This window comes from Rosa rugosa, chromosome 4 (genome assembly GCF_958449725.1).
Source record: "Rosa rugosa chromosome 4, drRosRugo1.1, whole genome shotgun sequence".
Taxonomy (NCBI): domain Eukaryota; kingdom Viridiplantae; phylum Streptophyta; class Magnoliopsida; order Rosales; family Rosaceae; genus Rosa; species Rosa rugosa.
Genome location: NC_084823.1, coordinates 39,483,368 through 39,499,159, shown reverse-complemented (window position 1 = coordinate 39,499,159; position 15,792 = coordinate 39,483,368). Strand labels below are relative to the sequence as shown.

The following is a 15,792-nucleotide window of genomic DNA, read 5'->3' as shown; positions in this document are numbered from 1 at the left end:
GCCACAATGAAAACACCTTTCAAATGGGGAGGAATTGATTACCAGTGTGAGTCCATAATTTCGGCAAACTACAAGACATATTTGATGATGCAGAACTCACTATTGATTCAAAGCTTATCTTTCCTTTAACTTTATAAGAATTAAACCATAGCGGATCTCCACATGTCTTCTATGACCTCAAAAACTCACAGGTGCAGTCAAGGCATTGCAAGGAAGCATAACATATAAGGTAAAAGAAAAGTAGACTCACACCAGATATACCAGACTGTTGAAGGTAAAAGAAAAGTAGTACTATCCATCAATAACCAATAGCAATTACAATATAAGGTCTATTACCTCTACAAGATATAATAGTGCTTACTTCTTCACAGTTTCAGTGGCATCCCAAGTGACCTTCATTCCTTTAGGGAACACAACCAAATCACCAGCCCAATTTCAAAAGATCCTTCATGTCCGTCAACAATCACATTCACCTTCCCTTTAGTAGATATATAGCCTCTGTACGTGGCTGTGACAGTCCATGGAAATTTTCTTGGACCACATCCCCACCTGTTAATGAATTCACAATTTACATTGCAAAAGAATAACAGCCTCTTGAAAACAATCAAGAAGAATGCCTCTAAACAACATCTATACGAACATGCATATAAATTGAACTACAGTTGGGATACAGTAAAGAAGTGTGTCATCATCAGAGCGCTAACTAAATTCAGATAGTTGTAGCCTTAGCATTTTACCTCATCAACCAAAAGATCACCACTCCGTAGCTTCCTAGAGAAATTCAATACCATCCTATGTGATCCAATTCAATCTGTCAATTTATTCTCTAAATATTAATCCAAGGAATTTACGGATATGTAGCATTCTCCTGGTCACCTAAGGAATCTAATCCAATGGTGGAGAACAAACCAGAGAAGCTAAAGCACCTATAATTGACTCCTGAATTGATTTCAAGGTCAGCAAGCTTGTGATTGATATATCACTTGCAGGGTTAGATCCACAGGGTGATGCAGCATTGGAAGCTCTGGTCTACGACATTCAAGCCACTGCAAAACGAATTTCATGCTATGACATTTTCTCACATCCCTCGTTATAGGGCTGCTCAAGTGGTTGCCTTTCATTCTTATGGATGGAGTATAGGTTGTGTTTCAGATTATTTGATGCCTAGTTGGTTGTGCCTATTTTTGACAGTGATGTAATCCGTTCTTCCTGAATGAATGAATCACCAATATCTTTTGAAAGGGGAAAAAATGAAATCACAGATTAAAACATAACAGACTTTAAGCAGGATTATGAGAAGTGGAATTTCATTGGGGTTAGTGCTCAGTTGTAATTGAATTCGCTCCTTGTCTTCATGGCAGTGATAAAAGAAAGAAAAAAAATGACTTTTTTTTTTGAGAGGAAGACGACAAACTTTATTAAGTGAAACTAAAAGTACATGGCAATGAACCAAAACAGGATGCACAAGCGCATCTAATGTTGAAAAGTAACCAGGGTATGACTAAATGCGTTTCGAACATGACTAGAAGCCGAAAAGCCAAGAACTGCACTGCATATATCAATTCAGCAGCGAAACTGTAGTAGTAACCGTAACCAGGATCGTAACCATAGCTTGGGAGATACACCTCAAGAGAGCAAGGTGAGGCTCCCGAGAGAACGAAGGCGACCAAGGGTGTCAAAAACTCGGACGTTAGCAATCGAACTCTCAAGAACAAGAACCATGAAACCGAGGCTCCAATCCAAAATTGAACTAGAGCCCAGATTAAGCAGCACCAACCCCCTGGGTCCCAAACACGAGCCCACGAGTGCGTAGGCCTAGAGAAAGCCCACTCACTTGTAGAGCCCCACCAACAAGCCCAGACCCAGGCCCAATTGAACTTACTTTGGGCACCCAAGCCTCGCAAGCCCATGATCCCATTCTTTCGCCGGCGCCACCCGACCCGCGCTGCTGAATCTCCGGAGGAAGAGAGACGTCCACTGCCAGAAGAACGAGCGGCCCGCCGGAATGACAGAGCACACCACTCCGAGGCCATTCGCCGAAATCCACGAGCCCAGACAAACCTACCAAGTCGGATCGGATCCAACCTCCCGCCAACGACGAAAGCCTTCAGTCGTCGTCCTCCTCCGTCTCCGGAACCATCAGGGCAACTCTTTCTGCCCCGAAAAATAGAAGAGACAGGTCCAGGGTCCCAAATGTGAATCGCCTCACTCAAACCCAGATCTGAGAAAAGCCTCCTCCGACGAGAGATTTTCAACCCAGACCAGACTCCCCTCGAACACCGCCGCAATTCGAAAGGCAATTCAACATGGAACGAATGCCACTACCCATAGGTTGAACAGAGAGGAAGAACGACCTCGAGGAGGGCGACAGACATGCTTCACGAGGAGTAGGAAAATCATCGGAGGCATTAAAATTCAACGAGCAAAACCCTAGAACTAGGGTCTGCCGCCGCCAAGCGAGAGAGAGGAGAGCTCTCGTCATTTTTCAATGATGATGATTTTAAGAAAAAAAATGACTTGGTAAGATACGCAAATGTAACATTGATACTCCTTTCCAGAAGCTAGTTTCTCATCCAGAAAAGTAAGAAGAAAGAAACAAAACAAAACTCGACCAAGTAATTTGAAGGATCGGATTTCAATTTTTCTATAAATGTCTCCAAAAACCATAAGCATTTTCTCACTAATCAAACCAAAGTATTGATTTGTTATCATCACAATATAAACTTGGAAGAAAATATGAGAAAACGTAGAGGTAAGGATTCATACTTGTTTTTATTTGATTATAACGTAAGGATTAGTGACATACCAAACTAATTGAGCTATGCGATTGGACCAAAATTAATTCACTTCCTGAATTCCTTCTTTTCACCTCATACAATAATACAGGCAAGCGTTTACGCATTTTAGTCGAAACTAGGAGCTTCCCTCTAATATCCGGGCATCCGGCTAGTCGCCAAAAAGTTGGAAAAAAAAAATTGAAGGAATGCTGTCAGGAAATTAAATAAACACAAGGATCAACAGGCTTAGAACAAAAGTTAAAAGAGGATACCCGGGGGGGGGGGGGAAGGGGGGCAAATTTTTGTACAACTACAAGATACATTCTGATGCAGAACTCAAATGAAACAGACAGTTGCTTGTTTGTACTTGGATTGGAATGATTTGTCAACATTGTACTTGAAAATCATAGATGCTAATAGTACCATACATTTGATACATCGCATGCTTACTTCTCCAAGCTATAATGCTTGTTCACGCCTTCAATGACATCCCAGGTGACCTTCATTCCTTTAGGGAACACAACCAAATCACCAGCCCCAATCTCAAAAGATCCTTCATGCCCGTCAACTTGTACATTCACCTTCCCCTTTAGCAGATACATAGTCTCTGTAGCAGTGAAACTCCATGGGAATTTGCTTGGACCACACTCCCACCTGGTCATGAATTCGCAATTGGATCATTGCAAAAGGCTAACAGGTTCTACAAAATAATCTAAGAACAGTACAGGGAACCTTTTCATATATATAAAACAAAATACCCAGTTAGATGGATGAATCTAATAGGCAATGGTAAGTAGATAATCTTCAATCAGATGTGAGTAAACTCTGACACTAATACCAATCTAATGCAGACTATTGGTGAGTATAAAAGTACTGAAGGAAGAATCAACAAAAATAAATAACACCACATAGGCAGATGTAATACAAGCTAAATATGCTGCAGCAGCTGCAATTTAAGCATACTTACACGTCATACTACATGAGAGGATCAGATTCACAGGGAGAGCCACAAAAGGCATACAAATTCAACATATGAAAGTACTGGAACTCATTCCTTTTCAGTTATAATAATAAACACAAAGTCGTGACTTCCTGCAGTATCTTTTCTCAAGAGGAGAATAAGAATTTTTATCTAAGAAAAACATACAGCAGAAAAGCTAAAATTAACCAGTTTTGTTAAACAAGTGAAACAAGTTTTCTTCCACATTGAGAACAAGAGTTGGGACAGCACCTCCTCAAGGTGCAATCCATATTGAAATAGTTACAGGATTAGCAAGATAACTCGTCATGAAATTCGAGCCTCACCACTGTGTGGCTTCGAAGAGAATTACAATATCATCCTATATTCTTCAACTTCAATCCACTGTTGGCCGAGGACCATGAATCTACCACATTTAGGGAAGGTTACCAGGTTACCTTAACCTGATGTGAAAGACCAAGCTTAGTTGAAATAAATGCAAAATGAATTGTAAAGTACTGAGAGAACTGGATTTTCTCTTGACGTTAAGGCTTAATCTTATTCTACATCACTACTCTCCATGCTTTTGATAAAAGAGTGTAAGTTAATGAGGTAGGCTATAATGTAACTTTGATTCTCCTCTCCACAAGCTATAGACAGCCTCCATTTCTTCATCTATCATTAGTTTCTTTATCACCATCGCTTTACAACTTTTTCATCCAGAACAGTATGAAAGAAAAATGAACTAACAAAATCTCTAAGCAGTAATGGAAGGGTCTGAAATTCTATAACTATCACCAATAACCATAAGAATTTTCACACTAGTCAAACCAAGCATACCCATCATCCAAAATAGCACAAACAAAAGCTCTACCAGTAACTCAAGGATCTGAACTTCAATAACCATCTCGAAAAACCATAAGCATTTCAACACTAGTCGAATCAAGCATACCTATCATCCCAAATATTAGAAACAGAAACTCTACCCTGTCACTGGACCTCTGATTTTCTCTGTCTCCAAAATTTACAGTAGCCAAACCAAGCAAACTCAATCACCCAAAATTATAGAAACAAAAACTCTGGTACTCTACTCAGTAGTTGAAGGATCCGATGTTCATCAACTATCATAAGGATTTTGTCAAATCAAGCATATGTACCACCCAAAATATTAGAAAATATATCCACCCAGAAATTGAAGGATCTGACTTTTCATAACTATCCCCATAAACCATAACATTATCACACTAGTCCAACCAAGCATACCCACCATCTCAAAGTATTAGACACAAAAGCTCTACCCAGTAATTGAAGGACCTCTGCAAATACCATAAGCACTTTCACCCTAGTCGAACCAAGCAATCATCATCCTAATTAGCAACAAACACCACCAGTGAGAGATGACTTTCAATATCTACCTCCAAAAACCATAACCAATTTCATACTAGTCAAAACTAAGCAAACCCATCATCCAAAATATTAGAAATTAACAAAGATTTGTTGTAATCACAAACATAAAAGTTGAACCTTTTCAACTCAAGATGAAAAAGTAAAGGTAAAGATTCATACTTTGGCCATGTGGTGACTCCAAGCTCAGTCAGTTGGGATTGAGTTGGATTCTTTTCAACCTTGACTCCAAATGTGTTGGTGGCCATTGGGGTTTCTTGACTTTTTTCTTCAGACCCGGAGGAACTGGTTTCTTTTGGTCCTGGTGCTGTGGAATTGAGGGAGAGATACAGAGGGACTACAATTACAAGTATTAGAGATGCTGAGATGTAGAGGGATTGCTTAACTGGCTTTGTCAATAAAAATTGAAACATGGTCATCACCTCACCGATGGCAACTGCTCTTTCTGGGAACTGGGGGACTTCGACTAGAGTATATCTTTTTCATTATTTTTTAGCGCGCTTTATTTATAGGCTGCTAATTACTATTCAATTTGCATCTTGACTTTTATACACTCTAATTTTTGCCAAATAATTCACCAGGGTCAAAATTTTTGTTAAATGGAGACGTGCCTAGTATGTATGGCTAATTTCAAAGTTTCTAAACGAACACTTTTTTTTTTGTTTTGTTTAATAATTTCACATCATCAATAAAATATTTGGAACATGTCCAAATAATACATCAAGGGGGAAAAAAAGAAAATACCTTTGTTGTTTTTAGCATTTAAGTTGAGTTTCATGAAAAAAATAATAATAATAGCAAATTGACAATAGAGCGTAAATCGGCAAAAATTATAATATTGAGGGTGTGAGTGTGTAGCTTATCAAAAATGAAAAGTCAAGGAACAGATTCCCATACATGAGAAAAGTAATGGGCAATTTGGCTATTTTACTTTTACAATTTCTTTTTTTTTGACAAGAATAATAGATTTCATTAATCCCAATAGATCTTTATATACTTGCACCCTAGATCAGTGGCCAAGTAATTAAGGAAAATTTAGTATCATCCACTAATACAAATGACGCTCACTTGTTTAGTAAGCCTACAACACTATGACTAGTCTTCTTACACAATATTAAAATTAGCTGAGAAATCCTTCACCAATACACGCAATTGTGGTGCTCTAGGATTCTCCTTAACTAAGTGTAAAAACACTTCATAGAATGTAGGTTAAAAACTAACCTAATCATTAGGCCCAAATCCATTGGACAATCCACTTCCTTTCAGACCAAAAGTTGGGCCCAAGAGTCTCAACCCTAGCCCAAGAAAAAAATAAACCGCCTAGAAAACCCAAACATGATACCCATCAGCATCAGTTGACAATCCAACTTCGGCTGCCGACCCTTCCAACAGCCCAATGTAGCACTTCCTGAAACCCGGATTAGGTCACCAAACTACTACTTACACACTTTGCGATCAGCCTATGTCGCTAACCGTCGATCTCTTCTTTGAAAATTAGCTTTACACGACCTTAATCTAATCAAATCCAAGAGTACCCACTGCCCTTTTGTCTCCACAGCGTTGCAGAGGTCACTATAGTCAATCTTATTGTAATCATCTCGTACTAGAAGCGTCGCGATACCAAGATCAAAATGGATAAGACGATGAGAGTTGTCGTTGTGGGGCAACAAACCAAATCCAAGATTTGGCCGTCAATAGTCACTGAGCCAACCCCAAAAGGTTGCCGCTAATTAGAGCAACGAGTCAAACTCCCTAAGAGGGTTGTCGCTGGTAGAGGCGAATAAGCAAACCTCCAAAGTGGTGAGCCACCATTTAGAGAGAGCTAGTTTTTTTTTTTTTTTTATCCTCGACTGTATCCCTCTGTTCAAACACTTTTTTTTTAGTTACAACTTTTTTCTTTTGTGTATGTGTGTGTTAACTTCATCCCACTCGATTTGAACACGTGACCTTCACAATATTAGTTGGATTAACCAATGAAAAAACCACATCTCACCGACAGAATAAGTTTAACAACATCCGAACCATATGTTGGTTATGCTGGTTTTTAACTTTATTCTCTAAAATAATTACAATATGACAAGCGAAATATCTTAATTGCTCCTTAATGAATTCATAATCACCCTATCTTCAACATCAAATCTTCTTTTTCCTTTTTTTTTTTTTTTCTTTCGTCTTATCTTCCACTTATGCTGTTAGTTTTCATTTTTATGTCCTCCTATACAATACGGATAAAACCATTCTCCTTATCTTCCCCACCCTCATCATCCAAGATCTTGTTTCAATACTCTAGCTCTATCGGCAAATTGCGAGCCAAGTTTAACATCAGGCAACCAATGAGATTCCCAACTATGCAAGCACTTTAGAAATTTGGGTGAAAGTGTATATACAGATTGATTCTACATGCATACTAAAACTACTTGAGTTAACCAATAAATCATGTTTTCTTAAACTATTTTAGCATGTATGAGTGCCCTGAGTAAATTTGAGAGGGGTGGTGGCTCAGCTTTGCAAGCAGAAGCTGTGGCACTCCGAGCTGGTTTACTCTTTGCACAACAGAATTGGTGGCATCACTTTGACATTGAGAGTGATTGTTCAAAAGGCCTGCTCACCTAAGGGACAGTTTTTAAGGGATTGTGAGGGACAAGTGAATCTGACGGCTGAAAATAAATGCACAGTTTTAAATTGTTATAATTTCTGCTTTTATATTTAATACATGTGGTTGAGATGCACTTGTCCCTCACAATTCCTTAGATGAGCAAGCCTGGATTGTTCAATGCTTGTGGCAACTTTCACAAAGAGGAGGAGGATCTTTCCTTAATTGGTTGCATCATAGCTGATATTAAGGCTCTTATGAGTAATATTGAGGGAACTAGTGTTCATCATGTGTTACGAGAAGTAAATAGTGTAGCTCATCGCTTAGCTCACCTTGCTAGTAATTCTAATAGGGAGTATGTATGATTAGATGGGGCTCTTGAGATCATTCAAGATGTTCTTTTCAAGGACTGTAATACTTCTACAGTTCTATGTGGGGTTTAGGACCAAACCTCCCCCGGTTTATGAAGGTTTAATCAATAATATCATGGTGGAGACACTACCCTGAGATCCAATACATTTTTTCAAAAATACTATTTTAGAATTTAAATCTTTAAACTAGCCTAAAGATAATAAACAAAATATATTATGTAAAAGTAAATACGCATACTTTTTTTTTATTACATAAAGTAATAAAGCACAACAATTAGTTTTTACTCACGATATCCCACTTATAAATGAGAGATTAATGCAACTAAACCAAATAGTACTGGATTACGAATAAATCAAAATTTAACACTTACACTTTTTTTTTTTTTTTTTAAGAAATCAGATTAAAAATACATTGTTTGATGAATTGATGTTTGAATTGAATCAGATCTAAAAGATAAAAAAAACAAAACAAAATAAAGATATGAAGAAAAAAAGAAAAGAAAACTGCAGCCTATCCACACTCCCAACTCAAGTCCATGAGAATTCTCCCATGTTGAAACTAGACATCGGTCATTGGGCCCGTCTCCCGGCCCCTATCTAATGTCCAAACCAGCCGAACAAGACAACTCGCCCGCCCACCATCGTATCCACACCGAACACGTGTCCCATCACGCAACACCCGGCCGCACTCTACCGCGGCCCATTAGGGTTTTTAAGATTGGGTTCGCCACTCCTATATCTCACTGCCGCATCCAGTTTAGGGTTTTCAGTAGCCACCACACACTCTCTCCAAAATTTCTCCTCTCTCTCTCTCTCTCTCTAGACTTCTTTCGCTCCCAATCAATCAATCAAAATCCTTTCTCAATCTAATTAGGGTTCCATGGACTCCATCAATCTGTGAAGGGTTTCGTGGTTGCTTTTCGAAGTCGGTGAGTGTTTTTGGGCGGTGTCGGTTTTCGTCGGAGCTTTGAAGAAATGGCAACCGCGAACCCTTTCGATCTGTTGGGCGATGACGACAACGATGACGTAAGTCAACTCGCTGCTAAGGTGGTGGCTCCTGCCGCCGCCGCCCAGCCCAAGAAGGGTGCCCCGGCCCAAGCTGTTCAGCCGGCTAAGTCCGCCAAGCTCCCCTCCAAGCCTCTCCCTCCTGCTCAAGCTGGTAACTATTCAATTCATTTCTTGGCTTCTCTTTTGTGTTTGAAGATGGAGTGTGGTTGTTTTGATTTTATGGCTATTTGCTGAGATTTGAATCGGATAGATAAAGATTTTGATGTCAAGTTGTCCAGAGGAGTATTTGTCAATGCGAGGCTGTCCATAAACCCTCTTGATATTAGTCGCATCTGTATTCTTATTAGTAGAGAACAAATGCTTTTGGTCTGCAGACATTTATGATTTATGGGCGCTTTGTAATCTATTGAATTGATTGCGTATTTATGTTGTAGATTATGGGTTTCTAAGATTTTGTTTTCATATCATTGCAGTGAGGGAAGGTGGGCGTGGAGGTGGCCGTGGTGGCGGCCGAGGGTTTGGTGGTGAGGGCCGTGGATATGGTGAGGGCCGTGGGTATGGTGGTCGTGGACGTGGTGGTGGATATAATCGGGATCGTGGCAGCGATGAGAACACCAATGGTTTCTCGGGTGGAGGGTACAGCAAACCCGAAGAGGGGGATAGGGATGTTTCTGAAAGGCGTGGTGGCTACGGGGCACCTCGTGGTTCCTTCCGTGGTGGACGCCGTGGTGGCTTTAGCAATGGAGAGGATGCAGAAGGGGAGCGTCCTCGGAGGACATTTGACCGTCACAGTGGCACTGGACGTGGGTCAGTATTTCTTCATTCTATTAGTACATGCATCATTTCATCTGTTTGTAATGGTCATCTTTTCAATATTTTTTTTTTTTGCTATTGGGTTAGTTATTAATCGTATGTGTGATATCAGAGCTAACTTTAAACGTGATGGAGCTGGTCGTGGGAATTGGGGAACTCCCACTGATGAAATTGCTTCGTAAGTAATTGTGATGTGATTCCTAGCTCGGTTCCAAGCTAGATATCTTTGGAATGATGGCACATTTATTTTATCTTTGTTCTGGTATAAGCTCATGAGTAATTATTTTTGTAAAATTTAGGGAGATAGAGGCTGGCACTGAAGTTGAGAAGGATGTTGGTGCTGAGAAGCAGTTGGGAGAGAATGAGGCTGCTGATGCCAGCAAGGAGAATCCTGTGGAAGAGCCAGAAGAGAAGGAGCCTGAGGAAAAGGTAATTTTACTGTTATGACATGGTTGATATGATCAGATTGAATTTCCTGGTCATTTTGTCACATAACTATGTTTTTACTTTATTATTGTAGGAGATGACTCTGGAAGAGTATGAGAAGGTTCTTGAAGAGAAGAGGAAGGCTCTGGCTGCACTTAAGACTGAGGAGAGAAAGGTTGACTTGGACAAAGAGTTGAAGTCTATGCAGCAGCTCTCAAGCAAGAAGACAAATGATGAAATTTTTATCAAGCTGGTGATTACCTTGCACTTTATACTTATAATAATTCATTTTATGCAAGGACGTGTATTAACTCTGCATTTCAGGGTTCTGAAAAGGATAAACGCAAGGAAGCTGCTGAGAAGGAGGAGAGAGCCAAGAAGGTATCTTTTCTTTACTAATCAGATTAGTCGTGCAACTGTTTATTGATCATATTTTGGTTTTTTATTGGTTTTGTTGCTCAATTATGATTGCTAACATAGTTTTCTTAAGATTCGTTAGATGAAAATTTTAGTTGCTTGGTTGCCGGCGGTTTCTCTTTCACAAATTACTTTCTATTCTGTTTTATTTTAAATGCCCAGTGATGGAATCCAAATTTAAGGAGCGGTATGGGTGGTTATTTATTCATTTGCCTTGCTCTTCACCACCTCTCTCTCTCTCTCTCTCTCTCTCTCTCTCTCTCCCTCCCTCCCTCCCCCCTCTATCTCTCTTCCTCCGCTTGCTTTCTCCCTCTTTCTCATGCTCAAACTCATACACATTACAAACACTTGCACAGTGTGATGGAGTGTCAAGGCTTTTGATGAATTCCACTCTTTAAACCGTGAATGACCGTTTAAGCTATGAGATCTGAGGGCATTTAAATATATTTCACTGTTATTGGATATAAGGTTGATTTGTATCATGAATTTATAAAAATCGTCTTTTATAATCATAGGAGTTATTGCTAAAATGAGATTGTTGACTGTGTGCTTGATATTTTTTTGTAGTCTGTTAGCATAAATGAATTCCTGAAGCCTGCTGAAGGGGAGAACCAGAGGTTCTATGGTGGTCGTAATCGGGGCCGTGGAGGCCGTGGTTCAAGAGGCGGAAACAGTGGAGGACATGGAGGTTACTCGAGCAATGTGCAAGCACCGCCCATTGCAGATCCTGGCCACTTCCCATCCCTTGGTGGCAAATGAGAGCCCCGCTCATCTCCTTCCAGCTCTTTTGTTATTTGTCCATTTGGGGATTAATGTGATATGATTAGTGAGTGGCAGGCTATCCACAGGAATTATTACTATTTTTATTTTTTTTTTATCTTAAGAACTATCTTTATTATCTGTGCTTTTTGAGTGTACATTTTATGTCATGGACGAATGGATCATGCATCAGTTTTGAGTTGGAATAGAGAATCACTGCTTTTGAAATCCACTTTTGTTGCATCTGTAATGTCTAGGTAGGCATCTTATAGCAGGTTCTGTGCTGATTTTTTCTATGAATAAGATCAGTTTAGAAACTGAATATGAATCTTGAGTCTTTGAAATTAGGGTGGTTGTGTGTAAACTTGTACCGAATTGCCGTGTGTAAACTTGTCCCAACTGCCGAACTTTACCATTTCTGTTTGGTCTTTGATACCTGACCAACATGAGCTATTTAGGGTTTGAAAGCATATAAGCTGGAAAGCTGCTTGTCCGGTGGATGTTATTGTGCTGTGAGCACAATCTTTTTCAGTGCAAGAAGATTCGGCAAAGCTATCATTTAGGTGGTGCTTATAGGCGCCCTTACGAGTTTCTGGAACTATATGCTTGTCCACTGACCATAAAAAAACGTTCGCATATCCTTAGTAAACCCAGTCAGGCATTTTACTTGGATTACAGTGAGGTGGGAAGAAAACAAGCAAAAGCAATCTAAACAAATCAAAAGGGTAAAGCGAACAAAACAATACAAAAGGATTTAGCTAAAATGGTGATATTCTTAATTGCTTATCAAAGCCCACCATTTCATTAGAAGATTGTTAACCCCAAGAGGATATCTTACCATTTGGGACCTTATAACTTTTCTGTAAATTTTAACATAATCTACCAAAGATGGTTGAAGCCAAATTGCAGAAATCAACAGACAGAACCAGATTTATATTTGACGAAAAAAGAAAAAAGGGCCAAATTTATCAATTTTCATTTCATTTCACAAAATGTCAACATGGAAATTAACTACCAGGTTTAATTGAAACTATAACACTTCTTTCTCTTGTTATACTTTATAAAGGATCCAGCAACTTGAGACACTTGATCTATACAACTCCTAACTGATTCTCCACATAACCTATCAGTCGACCACGGCCAGCTTCTGATACTCATCGCCGGAGATGGCCAACTCCATGGCCATATCCGGGCTAACTTCCCCATCATTATCCAAGAACAACTTCAACAAATTCTTTGAAAAGCCACTCAACATTGCCACCCCAGGTTGCTTCTCCGTCACCGGCGTAGACATAGAGTGCCTCAGATTCCAAAACACAATCTGAGGCACCACATTCCCATAACCATTCCTCTTGAACCTCCTCTGAATCGCCTCATAATCCGTCTCCCAAGTACTCTCATGATTAGCCTCGTCAAACTCCATGTCACTAAACACAAACACCCTCTTTATCATATCCTCAGGCTTCAAGTTCCCCTTTACAGCCACTCTAAGTATCAGATCAAACACCTTTTGAAAATCGGTGTTGAACCCCGAGTCCATTGACCTCATAAACTTACACTTTGACTTCAAATCTTCACCTTCAATCAAATGCAGCTCAGGCTTCTCACTAAAAGTGATGACCTTCCCTTTCCACGGCTTTTGGCTTAATTCCGAAACCAAAAGCCCCAAGGCCACACTCACATCCCTAGGAAGCCCCTCCATGCTGCCTGACACGTCACACACAGCCAAGCAGTTCTTCAGCTGCCCCTTCTTCACCAAATCCTCCACCATCCTCTTCCACTGAAGCTCCGCCACGCCATCACTGCCTCTTGAATTCGAGGCAATGATCTCGTGCGGCAGCAGAGCACCAGCAGCAATGGTGGTCTTCCCGGCCTTTGCATCAACCAAATACTTCGAAAACCTCACAAGGTCGTGCTTAAAAAACGTTTCCTTGTAAAGCTTCATGGCCACGGAGGGGACCCTATTGTAAGGAAGGGACCTCCATTTTCGTGCCCCTATATAAACCTCCGGTAACTCCAGAGCCTTCCTTAAAGGAACAAGCACTTCCTTCCTCAGCCGGTCCCGGACTCTGTAAGCATAATGCTGCTCCAAAACGCCGTCGTATTCCGGACACGACTCGCGCGGGAAAACCTTCTTTGCAATCCTTTCGCAGAGGAGAGTGGCGCGATCAAAAGACGATTCGAGCGAAGGGCACCACTTGGCGGCGAGGCTGATGTTGTTGAGCTCATTAGAGTTGAGATTTTCGAGGTCGGATTTCAAGCAAGCGGCAAAGAGATCCGAGACGCGCTCGTGGAGGAACCGGTAATCCGGGTCGCGATCGTATCTCGAGACGGCCTTGTTTGCCATGTCAGTGAATTTCTGTTTTCTCAAAACACTTGCCTTTTCCTTTTCCGAGTTTGTCCTCTCCGTCGCCTTCACCACCCTCTCCTCCCTCGGCTCCTTCCGGGTGGTGTAACTCAGCCTCTTCCTTTCGTTGGTTCTCGACTTAAAACCTGGCCTCCGCCGCTGCGGGGGCGACGGAGATCGTGTTCTTGATCGAGACGTACAGTTGCTATCTCTATCTCTTGAGTATGACCTAGAACTTGAGCCAGAACTTGAGCTAGAACTTGAACGTGACGGAGATTTTGAACCTCTACGGCGGCGGGAGAGTTTCTTTTGTTGATGTTGTCTTCACTTGAAGACATAGCAGCTGAAAGAAGAAGAAAGTGGGAGATTGATGGGCCAGTTGCAAAAGGAAAAAGGTAGCAAAAGAAAACATGGAGGCATGTTTTCTGCGGCAGAAAACATGGAAAAGAAGAAAGGAAAAAGGAAAAGTGAAAAGTGAAATGTTTGCAACTTTTCCTTTGTTCCTAATCTTTCTCTTGGAGCGAGAGAGAGATAGAGCTGCTGTAGTTTAGTTTCTTTGTATTGAATCCCCACATCGGCAACAACTGAAGTAAGGAGAGAAACATAATTGATAGCCATCCTTGAATACTCTGTCTTTCCTCTCCTTTTGGAGACTTTGCAATTCCATAGTTGAAGCTTCTTAAGCTTAGTTGTTGGTGTTGCTATGTATTGTATATGAGAAGTAAGAATTCTTCTTCTTCTCTATTTGAATCAAAGGAGAGTTAATAGGTTTGGGTGTATTGGGGATTTGGGTAGTGAGAGTTGTTCATAAACTCTAATTGTATGTTTCTCCAAATTGATCATAGTGGAATATCTTGCCGGCTCCGAAAGTGGATGTAGCTCAATCACACTGATTGAGTGAACCACTATAAATCTTGGTGTTCTTTGTGGTTTGTTTATTAGGTGTTTTTGCTTTGTTTGTTACTGTTGAATTCATATCAATACCTTGTTTGTTACGCTTCCGCACAACAAACTGGTATCAGAGCTTCGGTTCTGAATTTGGGAGTTGAGTATTGATTGGATTCAATGACGAAAAATTCGAGTTCGGGTTCATCGTCGACTACTAGGCCATCAATTGGCAATGCCAAATTTGAAGTTGAGAAGTTCGATGGAACAAACAATTTTGGCATGTGGCAGTGTGAGATGATGGATGTCTTGTGTCAACAAGAATTGGATATAGCTCTTGAAGACAAACCAGAAGATATGAGTGAGAAGGAGTGGAAGCAGATTAATAAGTGGGCTTGTGGTTCTATCAGATTGTGTCTTGCAAAGGATATGAAGTTCTTTATCATGAAGGAAACTTCGGCAAAAGCTCTGTGGAAGAAATTGGAAGACCAATACATGACCAAGAGTGCTGAAAACCGGTTTCACCTGAAGAGGCGGCTTTTCCGATTCAATTATCGGCAAGGTATTTCTATGTCTGAACACATCAGTGATTTCAATAAGATACTTGCAGATTTGGCTAATTTAGATGTGCAAATTAGTGATGAGGATAAGGCTTTGTGTTTGCTAAATTCTCTCCCTGACGAGTATGAGCATTTGATTACAACTTTGTTGCATGGAAAAGAATTTGTGAAATTTGATGATGTGTGTAATTCATTGATAAATAATGAGTGTCGAAAGAAGGAGAAGCAATTGCAGAAAGTGACAGGTGAAGCACTTGTAGTAAGAGGAAGATCTGGAGAAAGAAAGTTTGGTGGAAAAAGAGGTAATTCTCGTTCCAAGTCAAGAGGCAAATTTCCTGCAAAAGATGAGTGTGCCTTTTGTCGCCAAAAGGGGCATTGGAAGAAAGATTGTCCCAAGTTGAAGACTAGAGACAAGAAGGGTTCTGAAGTGAATGTTGCAAAATCTGAAGATGATGATGATTTTGGTTTTGCATT

General features: G+C 40.4%; 3 protein-coding genes across 5 annotated transcripts; 1 reads left to right on the top strand and 2 right to left on the bottom strand.

The window, feature by feature from the left end:
• Nucleotides 1–3,113: 3,113 nt before the first annotated feature.
• LOC133743941 (uncharacterized) lies at nt 3,114–5,647 on the bottom strand. Of its 2 annotated transcripts, XM_062172029.1 has the most exons (3): nt 5,562–5,647; nt 5,302–5,476; nt 3,114–3,431 (listed from the first exon to the last, which is right to left on the bottom strand). In XM_062172029.1, exons 2-3 carry the CDS (start codon nt 5,385–5,387, stop codon nt 3,224–3,226), a joined length of 294 nt encoding a protein of 97 aa, XP_062028013.1. In that variant the 5' UTR covers nt 5,388–5,476; nt 5,562–5,647; the 3' UTR covers nt 3,114–3,223. The 2 variants fall into 2 exon arrangements, with proteins under 2 accessions (XP_062028013.1, XP_062028012.1); XM_062172028.1 differs by having other exon boundaries at nt 5,302–5,619.
• A 3,193-nt stretch (nt 5,648–8,840) lies between these two features.
• Nucleotides 8,841–11,758, top strand: LOC133743409 (RGG repeats nuclear RNA binding protein A). 2 transcript variants are annotated; one of them, XM_062171343.1, is made up of 7 exons: nt 8,842–9,262; nt 9,585–9,918; nt 10,037–10,102; nt 10,224–10,353; nt 10,445–10,603; nt 10,675–10,731; nt 11,335–11,758. In XM_062171343.1, exons 1-7 carry the CDS (start codon nt 9,079–9,081, stop codon nt 11,524–11,526), a joined length of 1,122 nt encoding a protein of 373 aa, XP_062027327.1. In that variant the 5' UTR covers nt 8,842–9,078; the 3' UTR covers nt 11,527–11,758. The 2 variants fall into 2 exon arrangements, with proteins under 2 accessions (XP_062027328.1, XP_062027327.1); XM_062171344.1 differs by lacking the exon at nt 10,037–10,102 and having other exon boundaries at nt 8,841–9,262.
• A 732-nt stretch (nt 11,759–12,490) lies between these two features.
• On the bottom strand, nt 12,491–14,491 carry LOC133744803 (uncharacterized). The gene is made up of 2 exons (XM_062172844.1): nt 14,364–14,491; nt 12,491–14,195 (listed from the first exon to the last, which is right to left on the bottom strand). The coding sequence occupies exons 1-2, from the start codon at nt 14,489–14,491 to the stop codon at nt 12,653–12,655; spliced, it is 1,671 nt and encodes a 556-aa protein (XP_062028828.1). The 3' UTR covers nt 12,491–12,652.
• Nucleotides 14,492–15,792: the final 1,301 nt, after the last annotated feature.

Bases quoted from the DNA above. Each gene is read 5' to 3' on its own strand.
- LOC133743941 (XM_062172028.1), bottom strand. From the start codon at position 5,558: ATGACCATGTTTCAATTTTTATTGACAAAGCCAGTTAAGCAATCCCTC. The intron at 3,432-5,301 runs GTATGAATCTTT...ATTCATGACCAG, and splicing joins GGAGTCACCACATGGCCAAA to GTGGGAGTGTGGTCCAAGCA.
- LOC133743409 (XM_062171343.1), top strand. From the start codon at position 9,079: ATGGCAACCGCGAACCCTTTCGATCTGTTGGGCGATGACGACAACGAT. The intron at 10,103-10,223 runs GTAAGTAATTGT...TGTAAAATTTAG, and splicing joins CCCACTGATGAAATTGCTTC to GGAGATAGAGGCTGGCACTG. The intron at 10,732-11,334 runs GTATCTTTTCTT...ATTTTTTTGTAG, and splicing joins AGGAGGAGAGAGCCAAGAAG to TCTGTTAGCATAAATGAATT.
- LOC133744803 (XM_062172844.1), bottom strand. From the start codon at position 14,491: ATGGCTATCAATTATGTTTCTCTCCTTACTTCAGTTGTTGCCGATGTG. The intron at 14,196-14,363 runs GTTGCAAACATT...CTTCAAGTGAAG, and splicing joins AGATTAGGAACAAAGGAAAA to ACAACATCAACAAAAGAAAC.